The sequence below is a fragment of the Pan paniscus genome, chromosome 18 (assembly GCF_029289425.2).
Source record: "Pan paniscus chromosome 18, NHGRI_mPanPan1-v2.0_pri, whole genome shotgun sequence".
Taxonomy (NCBI): domain Eukaryota; kingdom Metazoa; phylum Chordata; class Mammalia; order Primates; family Hominidae; genus Pan; species Pan paniscus.
Window position 1 is genome coordinate 31,062,694 of NC_073267.2, and position 26,902 is coordinate 31,089,595.

At 48.1% G+C, this 26,902-nt stretch overlaps 2 protein-coding genes and 1 pseudogene across 31 annotated transcripts in view; 1 reads left to right on the forward strand and 2 right to left on the reverse strand.

The window, feature by feature from the left end:
* The window catches only part of LOC117978822 (eukaryotic translation initiation factor 3 subunit C-like), a 40,258-nt gene extending 37,878 nt beyond the window's left edge, over positions 1–2,380 (reverse strand). For 13 of the 14 annotated variants that reach the window (XR_010110201.1, XR_010110199.1, XR_010110198.1 and 10 more), the window contains exons 1-3: positions 2,280–2,380; positions 2,011–2,141; positions 31–96 (exon numbers count right to left, since the gene is read on the reverse strand). Coding sequence is in view for 2 of the 14 variants with exons in the window: in XM_063597406.1 (XP_063453476.1) it covers positions 31–96; positions 2,011–2,111 (167 nt within the window). In the remaining 12 variants the exon portion in view is untranslated. Of the gene's footprint in view, positions 1–30; positions 97–2,010; positions 2,142–2,230; positions 2,250–2,279 lie in introns of those variants that run through there. The other variant, XR_010110202.1, reaches the window with a different exon arrangement.
* Positions 2,381–2,596: 216 nt separating this feature from the next.
* Positions 2,597–26,902, reverse strand: part of LOC117978823 (battenin) — a 31,883-nt gene continuing 7,577 nt past the window's right edge. For 9 of the 17 annotated variants that reach the window (XM_034952200.3, XM_063597416.1, XM_034952195.3 and 6 more), the window contains 7 exons: positions 26,175–26,287; positions 24,796–24,842; positions 24,647–24,715; positions 24,497–24,552; positions 24,275–24,368; positions 19,942–20,082; positions 19,484–19,840 (listed from right to left, as the gene is read on the reverse strand). In XM_034952200.3, the coding sequence (XP_034808091.1) occupies positions 19,721–19,840; positions 19,942–20,082; positions 24,275–24,368; positions 24,497–24,552; positions 24,647–24,715; positions 24,796–24,842; positions 26,175–26,287 (640 nt within the window). In that variant the 3' untranslated portion in view covers positions 19,484–19,720. Of the gene's footprint in view, positions 19,322–19,483; positions 19,841–19,941; positions 20,083–21,819; positions 21,942–24,274; positions 24,369–24,496; positions 24,553–24,646; positions 24,716–24,777; positions 24,843–26,174; positions 26,288–26,902 lie in introns of those variants that run through there. The other 8 variants (XM_063597417.1, XM_034952202.3, XM_034952196.3 and 5 more) reach the window with 5 other exon arrangements.
* LOC117978824 (hsp90 co-chaperone Cdc37-like) lies at positions 12,265–13,512 on the forward strand (annotated as a pseudogene).

Consider the following 26,902-nt stretch of genomic DNA (forward strand, 5'->3'; position numbering starts at 1 on the left):
TCCCATCACCCAGCCTCGCCATGGCTTTACCTCTTGTCCTTGGCACTGCGGACAACTCTCTTGGTATCTTCTTCATCCTCGCTCAGCAACAATGGCCTGTTTGGAAGGAACAGAGGCCATTAACCTCCTTTCCCAGTCTTTCCAAGAGATCCGTATTTCCCTACTCAGGACAGGTAGAACTAAGTAATCCAGGCCATCCACACCACACCCATCCTCTTTTTGACTCCTCCTCAGGGCCACTTCATATACAACTCAATCTTTTAAGTGTACACTAAGTAAGGCCTTTTGCTCAGTGTTGTAGCAACACAAAGATGACATTCACTATCCTCTCAAAAACAAATGAAAGTGCTAATTTACTGTGTAACTAATGACACAGAGACGCAAGTCACCACAGAAGTAATGAATAAAAAAAGAGGTAGAGAAAAATGATACTTGAGCTATAATGAACAGAAAAGGCTTTAGGGAGGTGGTACCTAAACTAGATCTTAGCAACATTTCCCAAAGTATGAGAGGCCAACAGCAAGGAGAAAGTCTCAATGGTATTAACACCTCCACTGCTAGTATTTTTCTATGATAATAAGACCAGACCACAGGCTCACAGTCAGCAACAGTATCTCTACTCTTTTGGTTTGTTAAGAGATAAGGTCTCACTATGTTGCCCAGGCAGCCTCCAACTCCTGAGTTTCAAGGGATCCTCCCACCTCAGCCTCCAGAGTAGTTGGGACTACAGGCATGCACCATCTTGCCTGCCTCTTTTCCCTTTTTATTATTTTTTGGATTATTTTAGCGGTGTTTTTTGAGGTGGAGTTTTGCTTTTATCGCCCAGGCTGGAGTGCAATGGCACAATCTCGGCTCACTGCAACCTCCGCCTCCAAGGTTCAAGAGATTCTCCTGCCTCAGCCTCCTAAGTTGCTGGTGTTACAGGCATGTGCCACCACAACCGGCTAATTTTTGTATTTTTAGTAGAGACGGGGTTTCACCTTATTGGCCATGCTGGTCTCAAACTCTTGACCTCAAGTAATCAGCCTCCCAAAGTGCTGGGATTACAGGCTTGAGCCACCTGCCCAGCCTGGATTATTTGGTATTTTATGGCAAATGACACTGGTTTCCACCTGGGGAAGTGATACGAAACCATATGCATATTGGCATAAACATGTGCAATACATACTTTTAAAACAGTAGCACAAACGTGGCAGATATTTAAGAAACACCATTCCAGTGGGGCACAGCGGCTCATTCCTGTAACCCCAACACTTTAGAATGCTGGGCGGGAGGTTCACTTGAGCCCAGGAGTTCAGAACCAGTCTAAGCAACACAGTGAGACACCTTCTCTACAAAAAATTAAAAACAATTAGCCTGCTGCGATGGCGTGCACCTGTAGTCCCATCTACTTGAGAGGCTGAGGTGGGAGGATCGCTTGAGATCTGAAGGTCGAGACAGCAGTGAGCTATGACCCCTCAAAAAAAGAAAAAAAAAAAGGAAAAAGAAAAACCATTCTATTGTTCCAAAGGGTAAAAAAAAAAAAAATTAATGTACAGAAATGGCAGACGGGTATTTACGTAGAGGTGAACAGGCATATAAAATGTTTAAGCACCTGCGTACACAGCAGGTGACCAGACTTCAGAGTCGCATCAGGGGGCTCCCAGATACCAATCAAGCATTTTGCATTTCCTTCTGTGAGCAGTGAGAAGCCACTAAGGACTTCTCGGCGGTAAAATGAGAGGAGACAGGTAGAGGCTGTAGACTTAAGGCCAGTTAAGAAGCTGATGCAACAGATCTGGCTTGGGAAACCTCTGTGATTCTATCCCTTGTGCCTGGTGGGTGGCTACCGGCTATCACAGCCCTCTAAGGCTGTCTCTCTCCAACACCGCTCCGATCCTGCAAACTCCGGTCATTGTCCAAACCCACTCTCCCCGCCCTCACCTCCATCCCTCCCATGTGCACTGCGTTCCACAGCCTGCCTAACCCCGCACTCCCAGAATGGTCACAGCCACAGCCCCCGCAACTCACTGTTTGCCATAGTTGCCTCCGACAGGTTTGGTGACGAGCTCCTCCCCGGACAGGGACGACTCGGACTCGCTGTCCGAACCGGTGGTGAAAAACCGCGACATGGCGACGGCGCGGAGGTGCTACGGCCGGACCTGCGGGGGAGCCAAGGCGTCACCGGCCACGCGAAGAGGCCCGAGCCAACACCTCCCGACGCCCAACCCCTCACCGGCCCCACCCGGACCTCGACCTGGGTCTCCCACCACGAAGCACGAGGCCCAAAAAATACCAACCAGCTGAGCCCGCGAGTCACACCGCAGGGCCCTGACAGCGGAAACGCCGAGAGAGAAGGCGGGTCCTCGCGTCACTTCCGGGAAGCGCCGACTAACTACACTGGGAGACTACAACTCCCAGTGGCCTTCGCGCCATAAGGGGGCGGGGACAAGCCTGAGGGAACCGGGCGCTGAGACCTTGGCTGCAGGCGTCGCGAATCCTACCGCGCGTTGGTGTCGGGATTTAAAACACGAAGATCGGCGGGGCGCAGTGGCTCACGCGTGTAATTACAGCATTAATAGGCATTAATAGTATAGAAGTAGATAATCCTGCCGGGTGCGGTGGCTCACTCACGCCTGTAATCCTAGCACTTTGGGAGACCGAGGCAGGCGGATTACCCGAGGTCGGGAGTTCGAGACCAGCCTGACCAATATGGAGAAACCCCATCTCTACTAAAAATACAAAATTAGCCAGGCGTGGTGGTGCATGCCTGTAAGCCAAGCTACTCGGGAGGCTGAGGCAGGAGAATCGCTTGAACCCGGGAGGCGGAGGTTGTGGTGAGCCGAGATCGAGCCATTGGACTCCAGCCTGGACAACAAAAGCGAAACTCCATCTCAAAAAAAAAAAAAAAAAAAAAGGTAGACAATGCTAGCCAGGCACAGTGGCTCACTCCTGTAATTTCAACACTCTGGGAGGCTGAGGTGGGTGGATCACCTGAGGTCAGGAGTTCGAGACCAGCCTGGCCAATATGGCAAAACCCCGTGTCTACTAAAAAATACGAAAATTAGCCTGGCACAGTGTCACCTGCCTGTAATCCCAGCTACGTGGGAGGCTGAGGCTGGAGAATCACTTGAACCCAGGAGGAAGAGATTGCAGTGAGCAGAGATCACACCACTGCATTCCAGCCTGGGTGACAGAACAAGACTCTGTCTCAAAAAAAAAAAAAAAAAAAAAAAAGTAGACGATGCTAGATCTTGCAGGTCTTTATAGGCCTGTGGTTTGGAGCCGCCATCGGCAGAGGTTTTAGGGCAAGGGACTGTGTTACATTTTTCAAGGTGGTTTTGATATGGGAGCGGGACAGGGAAGTGCTGGGAAGGGAAGAGCATGCTCTTCCAAAGTGCTGGGATTATGGGCATGAGCTACCACACCTGGCCGTTTTATTTTTTATTGTGAAATATTTCAACAGACAAGAATAAAGACTATTCCAATGGACATCTATGTACTCACAACCCACCCAGCACCGTCAAAACTTAATATGAGGCTGGGCATGGTGGTTCATGCCTGTAATCCCAACACTTTGGGAGGCAGAGGTGGGCAGATCACTTGAGGTCAGGAATTTGAGACCAGCCTGGCCAACATGGTGAAACCCCATCTCTACTAAAAATACAAAAATTCGCCTGGCATGGTGGCAGATGCCTGTAATTCCAGCTACTCAGGAGGCTGAGGCAGGAGAATTGCTTGAACCCTGAAGGTGGAGGTTACAGTGAGCCAAGATCGTGCCACTGCACTCCAGCCTGAGCGACAGAGCAAGACTCTGTCTCCAAAAAAAAAGTTAAAAAAAAAAAACAAGGTTCATTGTACATCTGTAAATCCATAAATATCTTTTTTTTTTTTTTTTTTTTGAGATGGAGTTTTGCTCTTGTTGCCCAGGCTGGAGTGCAATGGTATGATCTTGGCTCACTTCAACCTCCGCCTCCCAGTTTCAAGCAATTCTCCTGCCTCAGCCTCCCAAGTAGCTGGGATTTACAGACGTGCACCACCACATCCAGCTAATTTTTGTATTTGTAATAGAGAAGGGGTTTCACCATGTTGTCCAAGCTGGTCTCGAACTCCTGACCTCAGGTGATCCACCCGCCTCGGCCTCCCAAAATGCTGGGATTACAGGCGTGAGCCACCACGCCCAGCTCTCTTTATTTTTAAATAATATGTGTACATTTTTACAAAATGAAAATGGTACAACAGAATACACAGGAAGAAAAAATATACAGGAAAAAATGTTTCCTTCCTGCCCTGACCTCATGTTCATCAGCTTTTCTCTCTAGAAGCAAACATAATTGTCAGTTTATAGCGTTATCTTCCAGATGTCTCTTTGTGCCCTCTCTCTCCGTATCTCTCTTTGTGTATACACACACACACACACACACACACACACACACACAGAGTTGACTCTTGAACAATGTGTAGGTCTACGTATATGTGGATTTTATTCAATAAATACAGTCAATCCTCCATACAGGTGGGTTCCACATCTGGAACGAAATGTCAATCAAAAATAACAGTATTCACTGGATTTGAAACCCATGTATACCAAGGGCCCACATTTTGTAACCACAGGTTCCACAGGGGCAACTGCGGGACTTGAGTATGTACAGGTTTTGGTATCTCCCAGGAATCCTAGAACCAATCCCCTGAGGATACCAAGAAATGACTAGATAGAGACAGAAAAGATATAGATAGATGTATTGTATGTGTGTATGTATACATATATGTGTGTGTATATATATATATATTCAATATATATATATGAATTATATAGATCAGGGTATGTGTGTGTGTGTGTGTGCGTCTACCTGGAACATATCTGTCTCTACCATTGTTTCCTGCATCTTATTTCATTATTCATATATCTTGCAGCTCATTCTGTATCAGTGCATATGGCTCTGTCTCATTCTCTTTTTTTGTTTGGTTTTTGAGACAGAGTCTTGCTCTGTCGCCTAGGCTGGACATAATCTTGGCTCACTGCAACCTCCGCCTCCTAGGTTCAAGCGATACTTCTGCCTCAGCCTCCTGAGTAGCTGGGATCACAGGTGCCTGCCACCACACCTAATTTTTGTACTTTTAGTAGAGATGAGATCTCACCATGTTGGCCAGGCTGGCCTTGAACTCCTGACCTCAAGTGGTCCGCCTGCCTTTGCTTCCCAAAGTGCTGGGATTAAAGGCACGAGCCACCACACCCAGCCTGATTGCCTTTTAAAAGTATTCATAATAGGCTGGGTGTGGTGGCTCACGCCTGTAATTCCAGCACACTGGGAGGCTGAGGTGGGTGGATCACCTGAGGTCAGGAGTTCGAGACCAGCTCGACCAACAATGGTGAAACCCCATCTCTGCTAAAAATACAAAATTAGCTGGGTGTGGTGGCACATGCCTGTAATCCCAACTACTTGGGAGGCTGAGGCAGGATAATTGCTTGAACCCAGGAGGTGGAGGTTGCAGTGAGCCGAGATCACGCCATTGCACTCCAGCCTGGGCAACAAGAGTAAAACTCCATCTCAAAAAAAAAAAAAAAAGCATAATAACCCCAGAAGGCAGGCCACACTGTTCCACTTTAGAGAGGAGGATGTTGATGTCCTAAAAGGTCAAGTGACCTGTCTAAGGTCAAATCGATAGTTTGCATTCCAACCCAAACATTATTCCACAGCTATCTAAACTGTTGAGAGATGTGTTGTTTTAGAGCCAGACTCCAACAATTTTTGAGTGAATTCAACTTAGTCTTTTTTTTTTCTTTTCGAGACGGAGTCTTGCTCCATCACCTAGGCTGGAGTGCAGTGGCGCGATCTTGGCTCACTGCAAGCTCCACCTCCCGGGTTCATGCCATTCTCCTGCCTCAGCCTCCCGAGTAGCTGGGACTACAGGCAACTGCCACCACGCCCGGCTAATTTTTTGTATTTTTAGTAGAGATGGGGTTTCACCGTGTTAGCCAGGATGGTCTTGATCTCCTGACCTCGTGATCCGCCCACCTCAGCCTCCCAAAGTGCTGGGATTACAGGTGTGAGCCACCGCGCCCGGCCTTTTTTTTCTTTTTTCTTTTTTTTTTTTTTGCAATTTCTGCTGCCCAGGCTGAAGTGCAGTGGTGTGATTACGGCTCACTGCAGCCTCAAACTCCTGGCCTCAAGCGATCCTCCCACTTCAGCCTCCTGAGTAGCTGAGACAACAGGCACACACCACTACACCCAATTAATATTTTTACTTTTTGTAGAGATGGAGTCTCACTATATTGCCCAGGCTGATCTTGAACTCCTGGCCTCAAGCAATTCTCTAGCATTGGCCTCCCAGAGCTCTGAGATTACAAGACTAAGCCACTGTGCTTGGCCTCAACTTCGTCTTGTAAATAGGAAAAATGGGAATGAAGGCAGCTGACTTAAAGAAATCCTAGGTCGGGCATGGTGACTCACACCTGTAATCCCAGCACTTTGGGAGGCTGAGGCGGGTGGATCACCTGAGATCAGGAGCTCGAGACCAGCCTGGTTGACACGGTGATACCCCACCTCTACTAAAAATGCAAAAATTAGCCGGGCATGGTGGTGCACGCCTGTAATCCCAGCTACTTGGGAGGCTGAGGCAGGGGAATCGCTTGAACCCGGGAGGCAGAGGTTGCAGTGAGCCAAGTTCTTGCCACTGCACTCCAGCCTGGGCGACAGAGCAAGACCTTGTCGCCAAAAAAAAAAAAAAAAAAAAAAAAAAAAAGGGGAAAGAAAACCTAGTAATTTACCTAATAATTTCTTCCTTTATGAGTGTAGTAGGCTCTGTGACTGGAGACAAACGTAACATGGGTGTATTTAATAGGTGAATTTTGTTAATACCCAGATTCTGATGGGGTCCTTAATGGTCCCAGAGTGGGAACCACACCCTGAAAGAGCTTTGATCAGTCTGGTGTCTCCAGTTCATGTGGGCGTACGTATTTCTCACAGCAGATTGACTCTCTTCATGTGCCTGTAATAACACAGCCAGCAAGCAGGAAGATGATAACCATAATTGGCATTTGAATAACAATTTCAAATGCATAGAGGTGCTTGAAACTCATGAAAACTTATAGGTGGGCAGGAAAAGCAGCTATTACTAACCTCATTTTACAAATGAGAAAAGCAGGACTCTGCAGTGCGGGGGAGGGCTCTGTTGTGACAGCATGAGATTCTGAAACCAGGTCCTCTAACTCGCAGGTCACAGAAGATGCTTCCAAGTATATTATTTTATTGCGGAAGGGGAATGAACTGAGCGGAAGGAGAGGACAGAGCGTGGGAAAAGGGGAGGGAGTGCCACGGGAACCCCTCTGTGGGACAAAATGCTGGGTACCACACTCCCCCTCACTCACGCAACTCCAGCCACTGATATCCCCCCTTTTTCTTTTATTTTTTCCTTTTCTTTCTTTTTTTAATCTTAAAAATTATTATTATTACTATTTGAGAGAGGGTGTCACTCTGTCACCCAGACTGGAGTGCAGTGGTGTGATCATAGGTCACTGCAGCATCAAACTCCTGAGCTCAAGTGATCCTCCCATATCAGCCTCCCGAGCTGGGACTACAGGTGCATGCCACCACGTTGGACTGTTATTTATGTATTTATTTTGAGACAGGGTCTTGCTCTTTCACCCAGGCTGGAGTGCAGTGATACAATCATTGTCCTGGAACTACAGGCGCCCGTCACCACACGAGACTTATTTATTTTTATTTTTTATTTTTTGAGATAGAGTTTTGCTCTGTTGCCCAGGCTGGAGTGCAGTGGTGTGATCTCGGCTCACTGCACCCTCCAACTCCTGGGTTCAAACGATTCTCCTGCCTCAGCCTTGTGAGTAGCTGGAATTACAGGCATGCACCACCACATCCAACTAATTTTTGTATTTTTAGTAGAGACAGAGTTTCACCATGTTGGTCAGGCTGGTCTTGAACTCCTGACCTCAAGTGATCCACCCACCTTGGCCTCCCAAAGTGCTGGGATTACAGGCGTGAGCCACCGTGCCTGGCTGAGATTCATTTTTTAAATTTTTTTAGAGATGGATTCTCACTATGTTGTCCAGGCTGGTCTCAAACTCCTGGGCTCAAGTGATCCTCCTGCCTTGGCCTCCCAAAGTGTTGGAATTACAGGTGTGAGCCAATGTGCCTGGCTTCAATATCCCCTTTCTAAAATAAATGTCTCAAAAGACTATGAAATTCAGGCTGGGCATAGTGGCTCATGCCTGTAATCCCAGCACTTTGGGAGGCCGAGGTGGGAGGATCACGAGGTCAAGAGATAGAGACCATCCTGGCCAACATGGTGAAACCCCAACTCTACTAAAAATACAAAAATTAGCTGGGAATGGTAGCGCGTGCCTGTAGTCTCAGCTACTCGGGAGGCTGAGGCAGGAGAATCGCTTGAACCTGGGAGGCGGAGGTTGCAGTGAGCCGAGATCACGCCACTACACTCCAGCCTGGCGACAGAGCGAGACTCCATCTCAAAAAAAAAAAAAAAAAAAAAAAAAGACAAGACAAGACTATGAAATTCACAGATAATATAACTTTCTGATACACACAATTTTATTGTATTTTGCTTTGTGTTTAATTTTCTCAAATAGACCTCAAGTACCTTGAAGACAGGAATGTCTTAGTATCCCCTCAGTGCATTTCACATAGTACATGTTCAATGATATGTTTTTATTATTATTATAAATTTTTCGTTTGGAAACAGAGCCTTGCTGTGTCGCCCAGGTGTGAGTGCAGTGGCACGATTTCTGCTCACTGCAACCTCCGCCTCCAAGGCTCAAGCAATTTTCCTGTCTCAGCCACTGGAGTAGCTGGGATTACAGGCATGCACCACCACACCCAACTAATTTTTATATTTTTAGTAGAGACAGGGTTTCACCATGTTGGCCACGCTGGTCTCAAACCCCTAGCCTCAAGTGATCTGCCTGCCTCGGCCTCCCAGGATGCTGGGATTACAGGCATAAGCCACCACACTCTGCCTATTATTGTAATTATTAAAAGACAACATACATATAGCTAAATGAATCAGCTGCACTAATCAATCACTGGTTTGGTGTCTATCATCATCTATTAGTTTTGCCTGTTTTTTGATTTTTTTTTACTAGAGACAAGATCTCACTCTCTTGCCCAGGCTGGTGTGCAATTGCAAGATCCCAGCTCACTGCAGCAGCCTTGAACTCCTGGGTTTAAGGGATCCTCCTGTCTCAGCCTCCCAAGTAGCCGGGACCACAGGTGTACACCACCGAGTTCAGCTAATGTTTTTTGTGGGGTTTTTGTTTTTTGTAGAGATGGGGGGCCTCACTATGTTCCCAGGCTGGTCTCGAACTCCTGGCCTCAAGCAATCATCCTGCCTCAGCCTCCCAAAGCATGGGATTACAAGCGTGAGCCACCACGCCTGGCCAGTTTTGCCGGTTCTTGAGCTTCATATAAATAGAATCATAAGGCATATCCTCTTTTGTACCTGGCTTCTATTGTTGACCATAATACTTATGAGATTCATCCGTGTTAAGTGCACCAGTATGGTAGGACATTCTTTTTTGTTTGTTTGTTTGTTTTTTGAGATGGAGTTTTGCTTTTGTTGTCCAGGCTGGAGTGCAATGGCGCAATCTTGGCTCACCGCAACCTCTGCCTCCCGGGTTTAAGCGATTCTCCTGCCTCAGCCTCATGAGTAGCTGGGATTACAGGCATGCACCACCACACCTAGCTAATTTTACAATTTTAGTAGAGACTGGTTTTCTCCATGTTGGTCAGGTTGGTCTCGAAGTACTGACCTCCGGTGATCTGCCCACCTTGGCCTCCCAAAGTGCTGGAATTACAGGCATAAGTCACCGCGCCCAGCCCAGTCATTCTTTTTAAATTCCTGAATGGTTTTCAATTGAATGACGATCGATACCACAATGTATTCATTCTCCTGTAGATTTTTTTTTTTTTTAATGGAGTTGCACTGTGTCCTCCATGATGAAGTGCAGTGGCATGATCTTGGCTCACTGCAACCTCCGCCTCCCAGGTTCAAGAGGTTCTCGTGCCTCAGCCTCCCAATTAGCTTAGATTACAGGCGTGCATCATCACACCTGGCTAATTTTTGTATTTTTAGTAGAGATGGGGTTTCACCATGTTTAGTAGAGACCAGGCCAGGCTGGTCTGGAAATCCTGACCTCAGGTGATCCTCCCACCTTGGCCTCCCAAAGTGCTAGGATTACAGGTGTGAGCCACCATACCTGGCCATATTATAAATAAAGCTTGTATCAACATTTTTTTCAATATTTATATCACATGTTTTAAATTTTTATTATTAGGTACAGAGTAGTTTTTGTTATACATCCCTGTTAAATTGAATATTTTATTTTATTTTTTATTTATTTTTTGAGATGGAGTCTCACTCTGTCACCCAGGCTGGAGTGCACTGGCACAATCTCGGCTCACTGTAACCTCCACCTCCAAGGTTCAAGTGATTCTCCTGCCTCAGACTTCCAAGTAGCTTGGATTACAGGAACGTGGCACCACACCCAGCTAATTTTTGTATTTTTTAGTAGAGACGGGGTTTCGCCATGTTGGCCAGGCTGGGACTATTTTATTATTATGAGATGACACTCTTTATCTGCAGTAATACTTTTTGTGAGTCTATTTTTTCTGATACTAATATAGCTTTCCAACTTCATTTTAGTTGGTTTTGGCCTGATGTATTTTTTTATTAATTGCTTTTCAATATTTCTGTATAATAATGATATTTATATACATCTTGAAATAGCATATAGCTAGTAGCTAGTTTTTTTGTTTTTTTTGTTTTTTGAGATGGAGTTTCACTCTTGTTGCCCAGGCTGGAGTGCAATGGTGCAGCTCGCTGCAACCTTTGCCTCCCAGGTTCAAGCGATTCTCCTGCCTCAGCCTCCAAAGTAGCTGGGATTACAGGCACACACCATCATGCTAAGCTAATTTTTGTATCTTTAGTAGAGACAGGGTTTCACCATGTTGGCCAGGCTGGAATCGAACTCCTGATCTCAAGTGATCTGAGTGCCTCAGCCTCCCAAAGTGGTGAAATTACAGGCGTGAGATACTGTACCTGGCCTATACTTAGCATTTTTATACTTGGAATCATGGTGACTGAGGCACTGCAGTGCAGCTGGTAAGCAATGGATTTTAATGCGTGTGTTGCCTTCAGTAAAGGAATTGTCCAAGTACAGCTCTTGGTAAAGATCCCAACGAAGCAAAATACATCTTCCTTCAATGACCTGAGATTTTAGTCAGCTCAGGCTGCTATAACAAAATACCATAAACAGGGTGGCTTAAAAAACAATATTTATTTTTCACAGTTCTGGAGGCTGGGAAGTCCAAGATTAAGGTGCTGGCCAAACCGATTTGGTGTCTGGTGAGGGCTCTGTTTCTGGTTTGCTCACAGCTGCCTTCTTGCTGTATCCCCACTTGGTGGAGAAAGAGATTGCTTGTCTCGTTCTCTTTCTGCGAGGGCATTAATACCATCATGAAGTCTCCCACCCTCATGACGTAATCTAGCCCCAATTACCTTCCAAGGGCCTCACCTTCTCACCTTCAAATGCTATGACATTGGGGATTAGGGCTTCAACATATGCATTTGGCAGGAGAACACAAACATTTAGTTCATACTAATACACGATAGTCGAATTCTTGAAAAATTCAGTGTATATTAAAACCAAGCAAGAAATACTTTGGGTTTAGGCTGGGCGCAGTGGCTCATGCCTGTAATCCCAGCACTTTGGGAGGCTGAGGCGGGCAGATTACCTGAGGTCAGGAGTTCGAGACCAGCCTGGCCAACATGGCGAAACCCTGTCTCTACTAAAAATACAAAAATTAGCTAGGTTTGGTGGTGCATGCCTGTAATCCCAGCTATTCAAGAGGCAGAGGCAGGAGAATCGCTTGAACCTGGGAGGCGGAGGTTGCAGTGAGCTGAGATCGTGCCACTGCACTCCAGCTTGAGTGACCAAGCAAGACTCTATATCTAAAACAAAACAAAACAAGCAACTTTGGGTTCATATGTAAAATGAAGTTAGATTCTTAGCACATATTGTTGGATGTCTGGCGGGGATATTAAAAAAACCACTCAAACGTAGAAGAATCTCTCTTCATCCAGGACCATACTGTGCATGGCAGGATGGCTTTGCTCTCTCCCTCTAAGGACATTGTCACATTCACAGTGAGATCAAAGCCCCCACAAACAAGCTTCCAAAATGGCCCTAGGGGGCAGTACTACCTCACTGAGAACCACTGTTCAGGGAGTTAGCTGGGTCGCAGAGGCAAAATGTTGGACTACAGCGTGTGGGGCCACACTGAGCGATGATGAAGAGGAGAGGCATCCCAACACCCACCGGGCTAACCTCTTCCGCTGGCAGCACCAAGCCCGGGTGGAGCTCATGGAGCAGTTCCAGAAGGAGAAGGAGGAACTGGACAGGGGCTGCTGGGAGTACAAGTGCAAGATGGCCGAGTGCCAGAGGAAGCTGAAGGAGCTGGAGGTGTCAGAGGGTGCCAGGGTGGAGGTGGAGTGGCTACATGAGGAGCTGAGCTGGGAGCAGAAGCTGGAGGAGATGCCCAAGAAGAAGAGCATGACCTGGAACGTGGACACGCTCAGCAAAAGCAGTTTCAGGCTGGGTGCGGTGGCTCGCACCTGTAATCCCAGCACTTTGGGAGGCTGATGCGGGGCGATCACTTGAGGTCAGGAGTTTGAGACCAGCCTGACCAACATGGCGAAACCTCGTCTCTACAAAAATACAAAAAGTAGCTGAGCGTGGTGGTGGGCGCCTGTAATCCCAGCTGCTCGGGAGGCTGAGGCAGGAGAATCGCTTGAACCCGGGAGGCGGAGGCTGCAGTGAGCCAAGATCATGCCATTGCACACCAGCCTGGGCGACAGAGCAAGACTCCGTCTCAAAAAAAAAAAAAGAAAAGACGGCTTTAGCAGGAGCATGGTGAACACCAAGCCTGATGAGAAGATGGTCAACTACCTGGTCATCTGGTGTGCTGATCTAGAGGTGCAGGAGAAATGCGCCCTCACGGAGCAGGTGGTCCACTAGGCAATTGTCACGCAGTTCAACCTGGTGTTGGTCAGGAGCCGGAAGGGGTCCCCCGGGCCTGCTTCTGGCAGTTCTTCACTGAGATTCAGACGGCTGACTGCTAGTGCATGGAGAGCTTCAAGGACGAGCTGGAAGCCTCCACGGAGCCTGTGCGGGGCTGCGCCAAGCTGCGCATCTAGAAAGCAGGTGGTGCAGGAGTACTAGGAGGAGGAGCTCAAGAAGCAGCTTGGCCCTGGTGGCCTGGAACCCGTGGAGGTGACGAGTCCCCCCCTGAGGAACTCCAAAAGGGCTTCAATGCGAAGGACGCGCAAATGCAGCAAGATGGACCCCACCAAGGCCAAGTTCCCCATGCAGCAGTGTATCGACGCCGGCCTCCGGGCCCCCAACTCTGAGGTCAGCGAGGCCAAGGAGGGAGAGGAGGAGTGTTCAGGGACCGGCTGCTGGAAGCTGTTCCCAAGACAGGCGGGGACGTCAGTGCGTGACCCACCCCAGCTGCAGCTGCCACCTGCGTGCAAGCCCCTAGGCGCCCCTTTTCAGAAAACAAAAATAGACACCATCTCCCCAGCTTCTGGCTTCCTCCACTTCCGCTGCTCCCCCTAGCCCTGGGGGCCTGCCAGGCCTTCCCTGCCCTCTCCCCCTCCCCGCCCTCTCCACTGTCCCCACTCTCCAGCACCCATTCAAGTCTCTGCTTTGAGTCAAGGGACTTCACTGCCCACAGCGCCCCATCAGCATCATGCCAAAGGCCCAGGGGCCCGGGGAGGGGCAGAGGTCGCCAGGCTGGTCCACCAGGTAGAGGGGAGGGTCCCCAGCCACTAGGTGGCTCAGGTCACCGGGTTCTGTTTCCACTGTTCATCTGCTGTCTGTGTCTTCTATTTGGCAAACAGCAATGATGTTCTAAAAAGGATGTTAGATATTAAAAGAAAAAAAAAAGAGGCTGGATGAGATGGCTCACACCCGTAATCCCAGCACGCTGGGAGGCTGAGGAGGGTGGATCACTTGAGGTCAGAAGTTGAAGACCAGCCTGGCCAACATGGTGAAACCCCATCTCTACTAAAAATACAAAAATTAGCCGGGCATGGTGGCACCTGCCTGTAGTCCCAGATACTTGGTAGGCTGAGGCAGGAGAATCACTTGAACCTGGAAGATGGAGTTTGCAGTGAGCTGAGATAGTGCCACTGCACTCCAGTCTGAGCAACAGAGCGAGACTCCGTCTCCAAAAAAAAAAGTTGGAGGATTCACATTTCCTATTTTCAAAAGCTCACTACAAAGCTATAGTAATTAAGACAGTGTTGTATTGGTGTAAGAATAAACCTGGGTCTGGTGCAGTGGCCCAAGCCTGTAATCCCAGTATCTCTGGAGGTCAAGGTGGGCAGATCATTTGAGCTGAGGAGTTTGAGACCAGACTGGGCAACATAGTGAGACACCGTCTCTACCAAAAAAATGTACAAAAGGTAGCTGGGTGTGGTGGCTAATTGGGAGGCTGAGGCAGAGGAGCCCAGGAGTTCAAGGTTACGGTGAGCTATGATCACGCCACTTCACTCCATCCTGGGTGACAAAAACCCTGTCTCCAAACAAAATAAAAAATAAAAGTAAAAATAAAGTTAGCAGTTAGGGTCTACTATGTTAACTTTTTTTCTGCACAGACTGCTGTATCACACCACCTGCAAAAAAGTTAATTCAAAATGAAAACAAGATCTAAATGTAAGAGCTAAAACTATAAAACTCTTAGAAGAAAATGTAGGAGGCTGGGCGCGCTGGTTCACGCCTGTAATCCCAGCACTTTGGGAGGCCGAGGTGGGCGGATCACTTGAGGTCAGGAGTTTGAGACCAGCCTGGCCAACACGGTGAAACCCCGCCTCTATTAAAAATATAAAAAATTAGCTGGGTGTGGTGGCACACCCTTGTAATCCCCGCTACTCAGGAGGCTGAGGCAGGAGAATCGCTTGAACCCGGGAGTCTGGGCAAAAAGAATGAAACTCTGTTTCAAAAAAAAAAAAAAAAGAGATGGGGTTTCACCGTGTTAGCCAGGATGGTCTCGATCTCCTGACCTCGTGATCTGCCCGCCTCAGCCTCCCAAAGTGCTGGGATTACAGGCGTGAGCCACTGCACCCCGCCCCTTTGTTTGTTTTTTAAGAGATAGGGTCTTGCTCTGTGCCCACATTGGGGTGCAGTGGTATGATCATAGCTCACTGCAGCCTCGAATTCCTAGGCTCAAGTGATCCTCCCACTTCAGCCTCCAGAGTAGCTGGGAGTACAGGCATGCAGCACGACACCTGGCTTATTTTATTTTTATTTTTTGAGACAGGGTTTCATTCCTGTCACCCAGGCTGGAGTGCAATGGTTCAATCTCAGCTCACTACAACCTCCACCTCTCGGGCTCAAGCAATTCTCCCGCCTCAGCCTCCCAAGTAGCTGGGACTACAGGCATACCTTGCCAGGATAATTATTTTTTCTTTTTTCTTTTTTTGCCATGATGCCCAGACTGGTCTTGAACTCCTGGCCCAAGTTGTCCTCCTGCCTCCCAGAATGCTGGGATTATAGGCATGAGCCACCACGCCCGGCCTCCTTTTATCATTATTTTAATTTTTTATAGAGATAGAACCTTGCAATGTTGCTCATGCTGGTCTTGAACTCCTGGTCTCAAGCAAACCTCCCGCCTTGGCCTCCCAAAGTGCTGGGATTACAGGCATGAGCCACTGCACCTGGCTCCCACTTAGATATGTTACCAGAAGCACAAGCAACCAAACAAAAAATAGATAAATTGGACTTCATCAAAATAAGTGTCTTTCCGTACCAAAAGACAATATCAAAAAAGTAAAAAGACAACACAGAATGGGAGAAAATATTTGCAAATCATGTATCTTATAAGGGACTTCTGTCTAGAATATATGAAGAAATCTTACAACTCAAAAAGACTTCAGATCTCTGGCTCTTTAATAAAAAAAGACAATCCCATTTAAAAATGGGCAAAGGATCTGAGAAGACATTTCTCAAAGAACTATATGTACGGTCAATAAGGACATGAAAAGATGCTCAGCATCATTAGTCACCAGGGACATGCAAATCAAAACCACAATGAGATACCACTTCACACTCACTAGAAAGGCTATAATAAAAACCAAACCAGACAACCAAAGGAAAAAAAAAAACAAAAACGGAAAAGAGGCTGGGCACGGTGGCTCATGCCTGTAATCCCAGCACTCTGGGAGGCCAAGGCCGGTGGATCACCTGAGTTTAGAAGTTGGAGACCAGCCTGGCCAACATGGCGAAACCTCGTCTCCATAACAAATACAAAAATTAGCCAGGTGTGGTGGTGGGTGCCTGTAATCCCAGCTACTTGGGGGGCTGAGGCAGAATAGCTTGAACCCAGGAAGCGGAGGCTGCAGTGAGCAGAGACTGCGTCACTGCACTCCAGCCTGGTGACAGAGCAGGACTCCATCTGAAAAAACAAAACAAAACAAAACAAAAACAAAAAACAACAACAAAAAAAGAATTAGCCAGGTGTAGTGGCGCATGCCTGTAATCCCAGCTACTTGGGAGGCTGAGGTGGGAGAATCACTTGAACTCAGGAGACTGAGATTGCAGTGAGCCGAGATAGCACCACTGCACTCCATCCTGGGCAACAGAGCGAGACTGTCTCAAAAATAAAAAAAAAAGAGGGAGGCTGAGGCAGGAGAATCACTTGAACCGGGGAGACGGAGGTTGTGGTGGAAAAAGAATGGAAAAGAGCAAGTATTGGTGGGGATGTGGAGTCCTCGTACACTGCCAGTGGAATGTAAAATTGCAGCCACTTTGGGAAACAGTCGGGTAGTTCCTCAAAGGATCAAACAAAATTACCATCAACCCAGCAATTCCACTCCTTGATATTATCCAAGAGAAATGGAAAACATGTGTCCACACAAAAACTTTACCCAAACATTTATAGCAGCATGATTCATAGTTAAGTCAAAAAATTGAAACCCCAATATCCATCAACTAACAAATGGATAAATAAAATATTGTGGCTGGGTGTGGTGGCTCATGGGTAATAATCCCAGCCCTTTGGGAGGCTGAAGCAGGTGGATCACTTGAGGCCAGGAGTTCCAGTCCAGCCTGAGCAACAAAGCAAGACCTCGTCTCTACAGAAAAAAAAAAAAAATTAGCCAGGCAGGGACAGGTGCAGTGGCTCACACTTGTGATCCTGGCACTTTGGGAGGCCAAGGTGGGTGGATCACTTGAGCTCTGGAGTACAAGACTATCCTGGACAACATGGTGAAACCCCATCTCTACCAAAAATATAAAAATTAGCCAGGTATGGTGGTGCGTGCCTGCAGTCTTAGATACTCAGGAGGCTGAGGCAGGAGGACCCCTTGAGCCCAGGAGGTTGAGACTGCAGTGAGCTATGATCATGCCACTGTACTCCAGCCTGGGTGACAGGGCAAGACTCTTGGTCTCCAAGAAAACAAAAACAAAAAACAAGGCCTCCAGTACACACTAAGGTTTGAGAAACACGGGTATAATGCAATGCAAAGGTGAGAGGCAGGAGTCATATCATAGCATGATCAGAGCTGATGTTTATTGAGTGTTGACATGATCTCGTGTAGTTTCCAAAAGCAACTTATGAAATGCTGGTGCTATTATTATCCCATTGGACAGATCAGGAAACTGAGGTGCAGAGAGGTGAAGTGACTTGCCCAAGGTAATAGAGCTAGTGAATGGCAGGGTTGGCACCTGAAAGTCAGTTCCTTCTGCCCCCAAAGCCCATGCTATTAACCAGTGGGTCAGCATTTCCTAGATCTGGGTCCACAAACATCACTGGTCGTAATGGAGTAGTCTCAGGGGGAACTTGCATGTTCATTTTTAAACTCCAATAGTTACATAACTATTTAAAGTAAAGTAGAAAATACATATATATCACCTCAAACTCATGATTTTAATAATGTTTCCCTTTAAAATAACTGAATGTATATTAAAGGTTAGTTGCTTTAATGAAAAATATTAAGTAAATAAAAGTACTGTTAGGTTCAGATATGGCAAATATAGTAGAAAGGGTAACAATGAAGTATGAGAAACACTAAGTCAGACTCAGTTTTTTTTTTCTTTTTTTGAGACAGAGTCTTGCTCTGTTGCCCAGGCTGGAGTGCAGTGGTGCAATTTCAGCTCACCACAACCTCCGCCTCCTGGGTTCAAGCAATTCTTGTGCCTCAGCCTTCCAAGTAGCTGGGACTACAGGTGCAAGCCACCACACCTGGCTAATTTTTTATATTTTTCGTAGAGACGGGGTTTTGTCACGTTGTGCAGGCTGGTCTCAAACTCCTGACCTCAGGTGATCTGCCCGCCTCAGCCTCCCAAAGTGCTGGGATTACAGGTGTGAGCCACAGTGCCTGGCCCAGACTCAGTTTACTGTAAAAATATGTAACAATTTATACATTTTACTGTGTATACAAACTGTACCTAAATAACAGGAGGCCAGGAGCAGTGGCTCATGCTTGTAATCTCAGTACTTTGGGAGGCCGAGGCAGGACTGCTTGAGCTCAAGAGTTCAAGACCAGCCTGGGTAACATAGGAAGATCGCGTCTCTACAAAAAAAAAAAAAAAAATTAGCTGGGCTTGGTGGCATGCACTTGCAGTCCCAGCTGCTTGGGAGGCCAAGGTGTGAGGATTGTTTGAGTCTAGGAGGTCAAGGCTACAGTGAGCCATGACTGTGCCACTGCACTTCAGCCTGGGTGACAGAGTGCAACCCTGTCTCTAAAAATAAAAAATAATAATAAAATAAAATGCCTCAGGTGCCAACCCTGCCATTCATTAGCTCTATCTACTCACTGATGGAACAGTGAATACATAGATTTGATGGCGGCTGGACTACATGATAAAGCAACTGTAACAAAATGTTAACATAGAACAGGGTGGCGCATACTCAGGATGATTCACTGCACAATTCTTTCCACTTCTCTGAAAACTTTCATGCTGGAAAGAATGTCCAACATGATTGTTTACAGATTGTCCCAAACAATGAATGCATGAATGAATGAGTACGTAAGGCCTCAAAGACGGCAGAGGCCAGGTACAGTGGCTCACACCTGTAATCTCAGCACTTTGGGAGGCCAAGGTGTGCGGATCACCTGAGGTCATGAGTTTGAGACCAGCCTGGCCAACATGGCAAAATGCCGTCTGTACTAAAAATATAAAAATTAGCCAGACATGGTAGTGCCCACCTGTAATCCCAGCTACTCGGGAGGCTGAGGCAGGAGAATTGCTTGAACCGGGAAGTGGAGGTTGCAGTGAGCCAAGATCACGCCATTGCACTCCAGCCTAGGTGACAGAGCGAGACTCTGTCAAAACAAACAAACAAACAAACAAAAAAGGGAGAAATCTGCTGACATACCTTCTTTATGCTGTCTATATATAGGAAAGTGGGCATGTATTACTTTCATAATAAAACTTTCTTTTTAGAGACAAAAACGATATAAGAAGTCCATGGATAAAATCAGCATTTATTCAGAAGGCATGATGCCAGGAAGAAACTCCCCAAGTGGGAGACAATGGCTGGCCCCCCTGCAAGGGAAACAAGGCTTCAGCCCTTCCCTACTCCCAGACCTGCCGGGAAGGCTGGGAGCACAGTTCATGGAGGGTCTCTGGGGTGGGCCTGGGTGTCTGACCTGTCCCTCTGCCCACAGGTGAATGTGACCTGCGTCCTGAGGATCCCGAGTATCAGGAGAGCTGGCAGAGGAAGTCATGCAGAGGCAAAGCCAAGAGCCCCGACAGGGAGATCCCCAGTGTGTCAGAGATGCAGGTGGCCGCCATTGCAAACTCCCGGTGCTCATCACTGGTCTGGGAGGGCAGAGAGCAGGGGTGAGGCTTCAGTCCCAGACATCCCTGCACTGGGTGTCCCTGGACAGGCCACCCCCAGCCCTTGCCCGGCCAATGCTGACCTCCAGGGCGATGTTGTGGAAGGTGTTCACGTAGGCTGCGCCTCCCAGGAGCCCCTCATACAGAATGATCAGGAAGACGAGGTAGATGCTTGGCAGAAAGCCGAACCACACGTCTGCCAGCAGGAACACCAGGTTGAGGCACTGTGAACAGAGGGAGAGGCTAAGCCTGGGACCAGGGCGGGGCAGGGAAGGAGAGGTGGCCTCCCCTCCAGGGGCCCCTGGTTTTAGGAGTTACTGGTGAAGGAGAGGGCTGCCAGGTCTAGATAAAATCTCAACACCAGCCCGGTGCGGTGGCTCACACCTGTAATCCCAGCACTTTGGGAGGCTGAGGTGGGCAGATCACCTGAGGTCAGGATTTCGAGACCAGCCTGGCCTGGTCTCTACTAAACATGGTAAAACCCCATCTCAACTAAAAATACAAAAATTATCTGGGTGTAGTGGTCCTGTAGTCCCAGCTACTTGGAAGGCTGAGGCAGGAGAATCACTTGAACCTGGGAGGCAGAGGCTGCAGTGAGCCAAGATCGCAGCACTGCACTCCAGCCTGGGCAACAGAGAGAGACTCCATCCCAAAAAAAAAAAAAAAAAATTCTCAACCTCAGCCTGGTGCAGTGGCTCATGCAGGTAATACCAGCACATTGGGAGACCAAGGTGGGATGATCACTTGAGGCCAGAAGTTCGAGACCAGCCTGGGCAACATAACAAAACTCCATCTCTACAAAAAAATTTAAAAATTAGTTGAGCATGGTGGCACGCACCTGCAGTCCCAGCTACTCGGGAGTCTGAGACAGGAGGATTGCTTGAACCCAGGAGGTGGAGGCTGCAGTAAGCCATGATTGTGCCACTGCACTCCAGCCTGGGTGACAGAGCAAGATCCTGTCTCATAAAAAAAAAAAAAAAAAAATGGAGGCTTCTTAAAGGAAGTGGGACCATCGAAACCAGGATTTCTCAATTGCAGCACTCTTGGCATTTGGTGCTGGTTGTTCTGCATGGTGAGGGCTGTCCTGTATATGGCAGCGCATTTAGCAGGATGCCCATAGCATCCCTCAGTTGTGACAACCAAAGCATGCCTGCAGACGTTGCCAAACATCCCCTGGGCAGCAAAATTGCCCCTGTTTGAAAAACCGTTGGTTCACGATGGTAAAACAAGGTGGGAGTAGCCGGGCATCCTATTCAGCTGGGCTCGAACTCCTGGTCTCAAGCAGTCGCTGCCCCCCTGCCTCAGCCTCCCAAAGTGCTGGGATTATAGGCAGGAGCCACCGCACCTGGCCAGGAAGCCTCTTTGATCCCCACCCCAGGGTGTAGGTCCCACCTCTGTGCCCCAGTCTCTCAAGGAGGTGCCATCCTCCCAGCCCTGACCACACCACATTGCCTCTTGTGCAGTGTGTAGGCCTCCTCCTGGCGGTTCATACTTTTCGTATATGTAAGAATCGCCTGGGGATCTAGGTACAAATGCCCCAAGCGGGGCTTACCCTAGAGGTCCTAATTCATTAAATCTGAGGTGGACTTAAAGCTGAGCATTAAAAAGGACACACCTCTAGCCAGGTGTGGTGGCTCACACCTGTAATCCCAGCACTTTGGAAGGCCAAGGCGGGTGGATCACCTGAGGTCAGGAGTTCAAGACCAGCCTGGCCAACATGGCGAAACCCCATCTCTACTAAAAAATACAAAAATTAGCCAGGTGTGGTGGCACGTGCCTGTAATCCCAGCTACGCAGGAGGCTGAGGCAGAAGAATCGCCTGAACCTGGGAGGCGGAGGTTGCAGTGAGCCAAGATCACGCCATTGTACTCTAGCCTGAGCTACAAGAGCGAAACTCTGTCTCTAAAAAACAAAACAAAACAAAACAAAACAAAAAATTTGCTGGGTGTGGTGGCACGCACCTGTAATCCCAGCTACTCGGAAGGCTGAGGCTTGAGAATCGCTTGAATCTGGGAGGCAGGGGTTGCAGTGAGCCAAGATTGCACCGCTACATTCCAGCCTGGGCAACAGAGCGAGACTCCATCTCAAAAAACAAAACAAAACAAAAAACATTATAGCTAAAAACATGTAGCTTAAAACCATAAGCTACATGTTTCAGTGGTATCTACAAGCACCCTGAGTTATAAATTTGGGGTTTTGTGGGTACAAACCCTGGGCTTGCAGCACTGCTCAGATAAATAAGGAAGGAGGCTGGAGGATATTTACATGCTTTTGCCATAATATGAAAGTGTAATCCTTTTTTTTGAGATAGGGTCTCACCCAGGCTGGGGTACAGTGGCATGATTATGGCTCACTGCAGCCTGGAACTCCTGGGCTAAAGCGATCCTCCTGCCTCAGCCTCCCGAGTAGCTGGGATTACAGGTGAATGTCACCACACCCTGTTGTTGTTTTTTGTAGAGATGAGGTCTCGTGATGTTACCCAGGCTGCTCTCTCAAACTTCTGGGCTCAAGCAATTCTCCCACCTGGCTTTTTTTTTTTTTTTTAAATTTTTTGTAGAGGTGGGAGGTCTCACTATGTTGCCCAGTCTGGTCTCAAGCTCCTGGCTTCAAGTGATCCTCCCACCCTAGCCTCCAAAAGCATTGGGATTACAGGTGTGAGCCACAACACCTAGCCTAAAGTATAATCTCTATTTCTGTATTTTGCTATCACAGAATTGAGTTCCTAAGTCTTTTTTTTTTGGAGATGGAGTCTCGCTCTGTGGCCCAGGCTGGAGTACAGTACTGCAATCTCGGCTCACTGCAACCTCCATATCCGGGGTTCAAGCAATTCTCCTGCCTCAGCCTAGCGAGTAGCTGAGATGACAGGCAGGTGCCACCACGCCCAACTAATTTTTGTATTTTTAGTAGAGACGGGGTTTCACTGTGTTGGCCAGACTGGTCTCAAACTCCTGATCCTGACCTCAGGTGATTCACCTGCCTTGGCCTCCCAAAGTGCTGGGATTACAGGTGTGAGCCACCAGGACTGGCCAAGTTCCTAAATTTCAAAGGCAGAGGACTTTCCTGTCACAGTTGACAGTTTATTGTAACAGTTACCTGCAGGGGCTGTGGATTTGTAACCTTGAAACAATGAATGCTGGTTATATGAAACTCCTTTTATTAGACTGTTGTAAGGAAGGGTGTTTGCGCCCTTAAAGCTGTAAACTACTGTTTGCCAAGGGCAGTTGAATTTGCTCACCACCCTCAAGATAAATAACCCACTGACTTCAAAGTCACCAATTCTATTATAATTAACTATCTAGAATAAAAGAACTGTACATTTTCTTATAGTTAGAAACATTATTTGAAAGCCTGTCTCTTTGCCTGAGGTAAATGACCTATGATCATGCCACTGTACTCCAGCCTAGGCGACAGAGGAAGGTTCCGACTTTTCCTTTCTTTTTTCTTTTTCTGGGAGACAGGGTCTCACTCTATTGCCTAGGCTGGAGTGCAGTGGCATGACCTTGGTTACTGCAGCCTTGACCTCATGGGTTCAAGTGATCCTCCCACCTCAGCTTCCCAGTAGCTAAGACTACAGGTGTGCACCACTGCACCTGGCTAATTTTTGTAGAGATGTGATTGTGCCATGTTGCCCAGGCTGGACTTGAACTACCAAGCTCAAATGATCCACCTGCCTCAGCCTCCCATAGTGCTGGGATTACAGGCATGAGCCACCTGGCCCAGCCCAATCCCAATGCTTAAAACACACACACACACACACACACACACACACACACACACACACACACACAACAAAATCTTGTTCTTCGATTCTTTCTCTCATCTCTATTTCTTACAACTACCCTGAAAAATAGGTATTGGCCACACCCAATTTATACATGAGGAAATTGAGGCTCAGAGAGGTTCTGAGACCTGCCCTAAGTCACACAGTGGCTGAGTACTGAAGCTCAGTTTTGCTTGGCTCCTGAGACTATACATTTTACATGGAGCTCTGCTGGACTTTGGTTCCCTGTGCTAAGAAATGATAGTGTACAATTTACACTTCCCTGTAATCCCAGCACTTTGGGAGGCTGAGGCCGGCAGATCACCTGAGGTCAGGAGTTCAAGACCAGCCAATATGGCAAAATCCCATCTCTACTAAAAATACAAAAATTAGCCAGGTATGGTGGCGGGCACCTGTAATCCCAGCTACTCAGGAGACTGAGGCAGGAGAGTCACTTGAACCCGGGAGGCAGAGGTTGCAGTAAGCCAAGATTGCACTACTGCACTCCAGCCTGGATGACAGAGCAAGACTCTGTCTCAAAAAAAAAAAAAAAAATTTACACTTCCCACTGATAGTGGGAAGCAGGGGGTTTGGGGAAGCTGGGAGCCAAGCTGGGAGCCAAGGTGGGAGTGAAGTGAGGGGCAGGGGTTTGGTACCTGCAGCAGGGCCAGGGCCCAGGTGAAACGGATGCGACAGCAGCGGAGAGAAGAGCGGGAGGCGAAGACGCCAGCCTGGTACAGCATCTGGTACCTGAGGTTAGGGTTGAGGGTAGGAGAGGAGGCTCCTCCAGGGACCATCCCGCTCCCCACGGTGCCTACTGGGCAGGGCAGCTGCATCACCACGGCGCCCTCCCAGCCCACTGCCCTCGCTCCTCTTACCAGCGGTATTGCTGAGCGTGACTCAGGGAAGTGTTCCGGAAAAAGAGGAGTTCAAACTGCAACAAATACCAGACAGGGGAGATAGACGGGGCCGTGTGGGTCCCAGCCCCAATCGCCACCTCCACACCCCTCCTAGCACCCCTCACTTACAAGTCCCTGGTTAATGAAATACTCGGCAAAGTAAACTACGACCAAGGGAACAATGTACCACAGCAGACCCTGGAAAAGGCAGAAGATATAAGCGGGGGGCCTGGAGGTGAGCAAGCCCCACAGGGACATACCCCAGCCATCATCCGAACCTTGAACACTGTCCACCTTTCCCGAAGGGAGAGGCTGGAGCTGGAGCCTGCAGGGGAACAGAGAGAGAAGGGCAGATGAAGTTTTCACACTGAAGACTCGGCAAAGAGGCACCGGTATGACAGAATTAACCAGACCACGCAACAGTGGGAACTCACTTACATGCCACTGGATTGGACACTTAAAAATGGTTAAAATGGCTGGGCGCAGTGGCTCATGCTTGTAATCCCAGTACCTTGGGAGACTGAGGTGGGCGGATCACCTGAGGTCAGGAGTTCAAGACCACCCTGGCCAACATGGAGAAACCCCATCTCTACTAAAAATACAAAAATTAGTCATGTGTGGTGGCAGGTGCCTGTAGTCCCAGCTACTCGGGTGGCTGAGGCAGGAGAATCACTTGAACCCGGGAGGCAGAGGTTGTAGTGAGCTGAGATTGCGCCATTGCACTCCAGCCTGGGCAACAAGAGCAAAACTCCGCCTCAAAAAAATAAAGTAAGATAAAAAATAATAAAATGGTAAACTTCGAGTAATATACATACTTTATCATGATGAAAATAAAAGCTAACCAGGTGAGACCTCTTCACGTCTCTTTGATTTTTAATTTTTTTTTATTTTTTGAGACAGAGTCTCACTCAGTTGCCCAGGCTGCAGTGCAGTGGTGCAATCTCAGCTCACTGCAGCCTCTGCCTCCTGGGTTCAAGTGATTCTCGTGCCTCAGCTTCCCAAGTAGCTGGGACTACAGACATGCACCACCACACCTGGCTAATTTTTTTATTTTTAGTAGAGACGGGGTTTTACCATGTTGGCCAGACTGGTCTCAAACTCTTGATCTCAGATGATCCATCTGCCTCAGCCTCCCAAAGTGCTGGGATTACAGGTGTGAACCACCACGCCCGGCCAATGTCTCTTGTACAGCTCCACAGATGGCCATTGGCCCACCCTGCCCAGTCTCACTGGCCATTCTCTGGTTCTAGAACATCCCAGCTTATCCCCACCGCAGGGCCTCAGCACTTGTGATTGGAATGCCTGGCACATGGTAAGTACTCAATTAATATCCCTCCTTCTCTCCCTCCCTTCCTTCCTTTCTTTTCTTTTTTCTTTTTTTTTTTTTTTTTGCGACAAGGTCTTGCTCTGTTGCCCAGGCTGGACTCAGACTTCTGAGCTCAAGCGGTCCTCCTGCCTCAGCCTCCCAAAGTGCTGGGATATTACAGGCGTGAGCCACTGTGCTCGTCCTCAACAAGTATTTCTCAAATAGACAAAGGCTTTTCCCATAACCAGTACACTCACTCTCTTTCCCCTCTTAGCTTTGCCTATTGCAGAGAGGAAAAGGCCAAACCCAGAGAGAAAGAAAGTGACCTCTCTGAGGGTCTGTGTCTCCTACCTGGCTTCGACTCCGGGGCCTCGGTTCTTATGAGGGGCTGCCGGGCTGCGCTCTCTGCCTCTTCTTCCCCTCCAGGGTCCTGGGCCTCAGGAGATGTGAGCAACAAGAAATAGCTAGGAGTAGGATGAAGGCAGGGTCAGAAAACCCTACTGGCTGGGAAGGTCCCCAGGGACCATCTAGGCCACTTTTCCCAGGGAACACCTCTACCTTTGAACACTTCCAAAGATGGGTAGCTCACTGCCTCTAAGGCTCCTACGCTGTGCGGGAGAGCTCCAATTGTGGACAAAGGCTTCCTTCTTTGGAGCTGAATTTATCTCCTTGTTCCTATTCATGGGCCTTCATTTTGTTTTGATTTTTTTCAGAGACAGGGTCTTTCTCCAGCATCCAGGCTGGAATGCAGTGGTGCAATCATAGCTCACTGCAGCCGCGACCTCCCAGGCTCAAGCAATCCTCCCGCCTCAGCCTCCCAAGTAGCGGGGACTACAGGCATGTGCCACCAAGCCCGCCTCATATTTTCCATTTTTTGTATAAATGGAGTCTCGCTATGTTGCCCAGGCTGGTCTCAAATTTCTAGCCTCTAGTGGTCCTCCAGCCTCAGCCTCCTAAAGCACTGGGATTACAGCTGTGAGCCACTGTGCTCAGCAGGCCCTTGTTCGGACTGCTGGCTCATACCTAGCGAGTCAGTTCTGTTTTCTGGCCATTATTATTCTAATGGTTGCTCTAGCTCC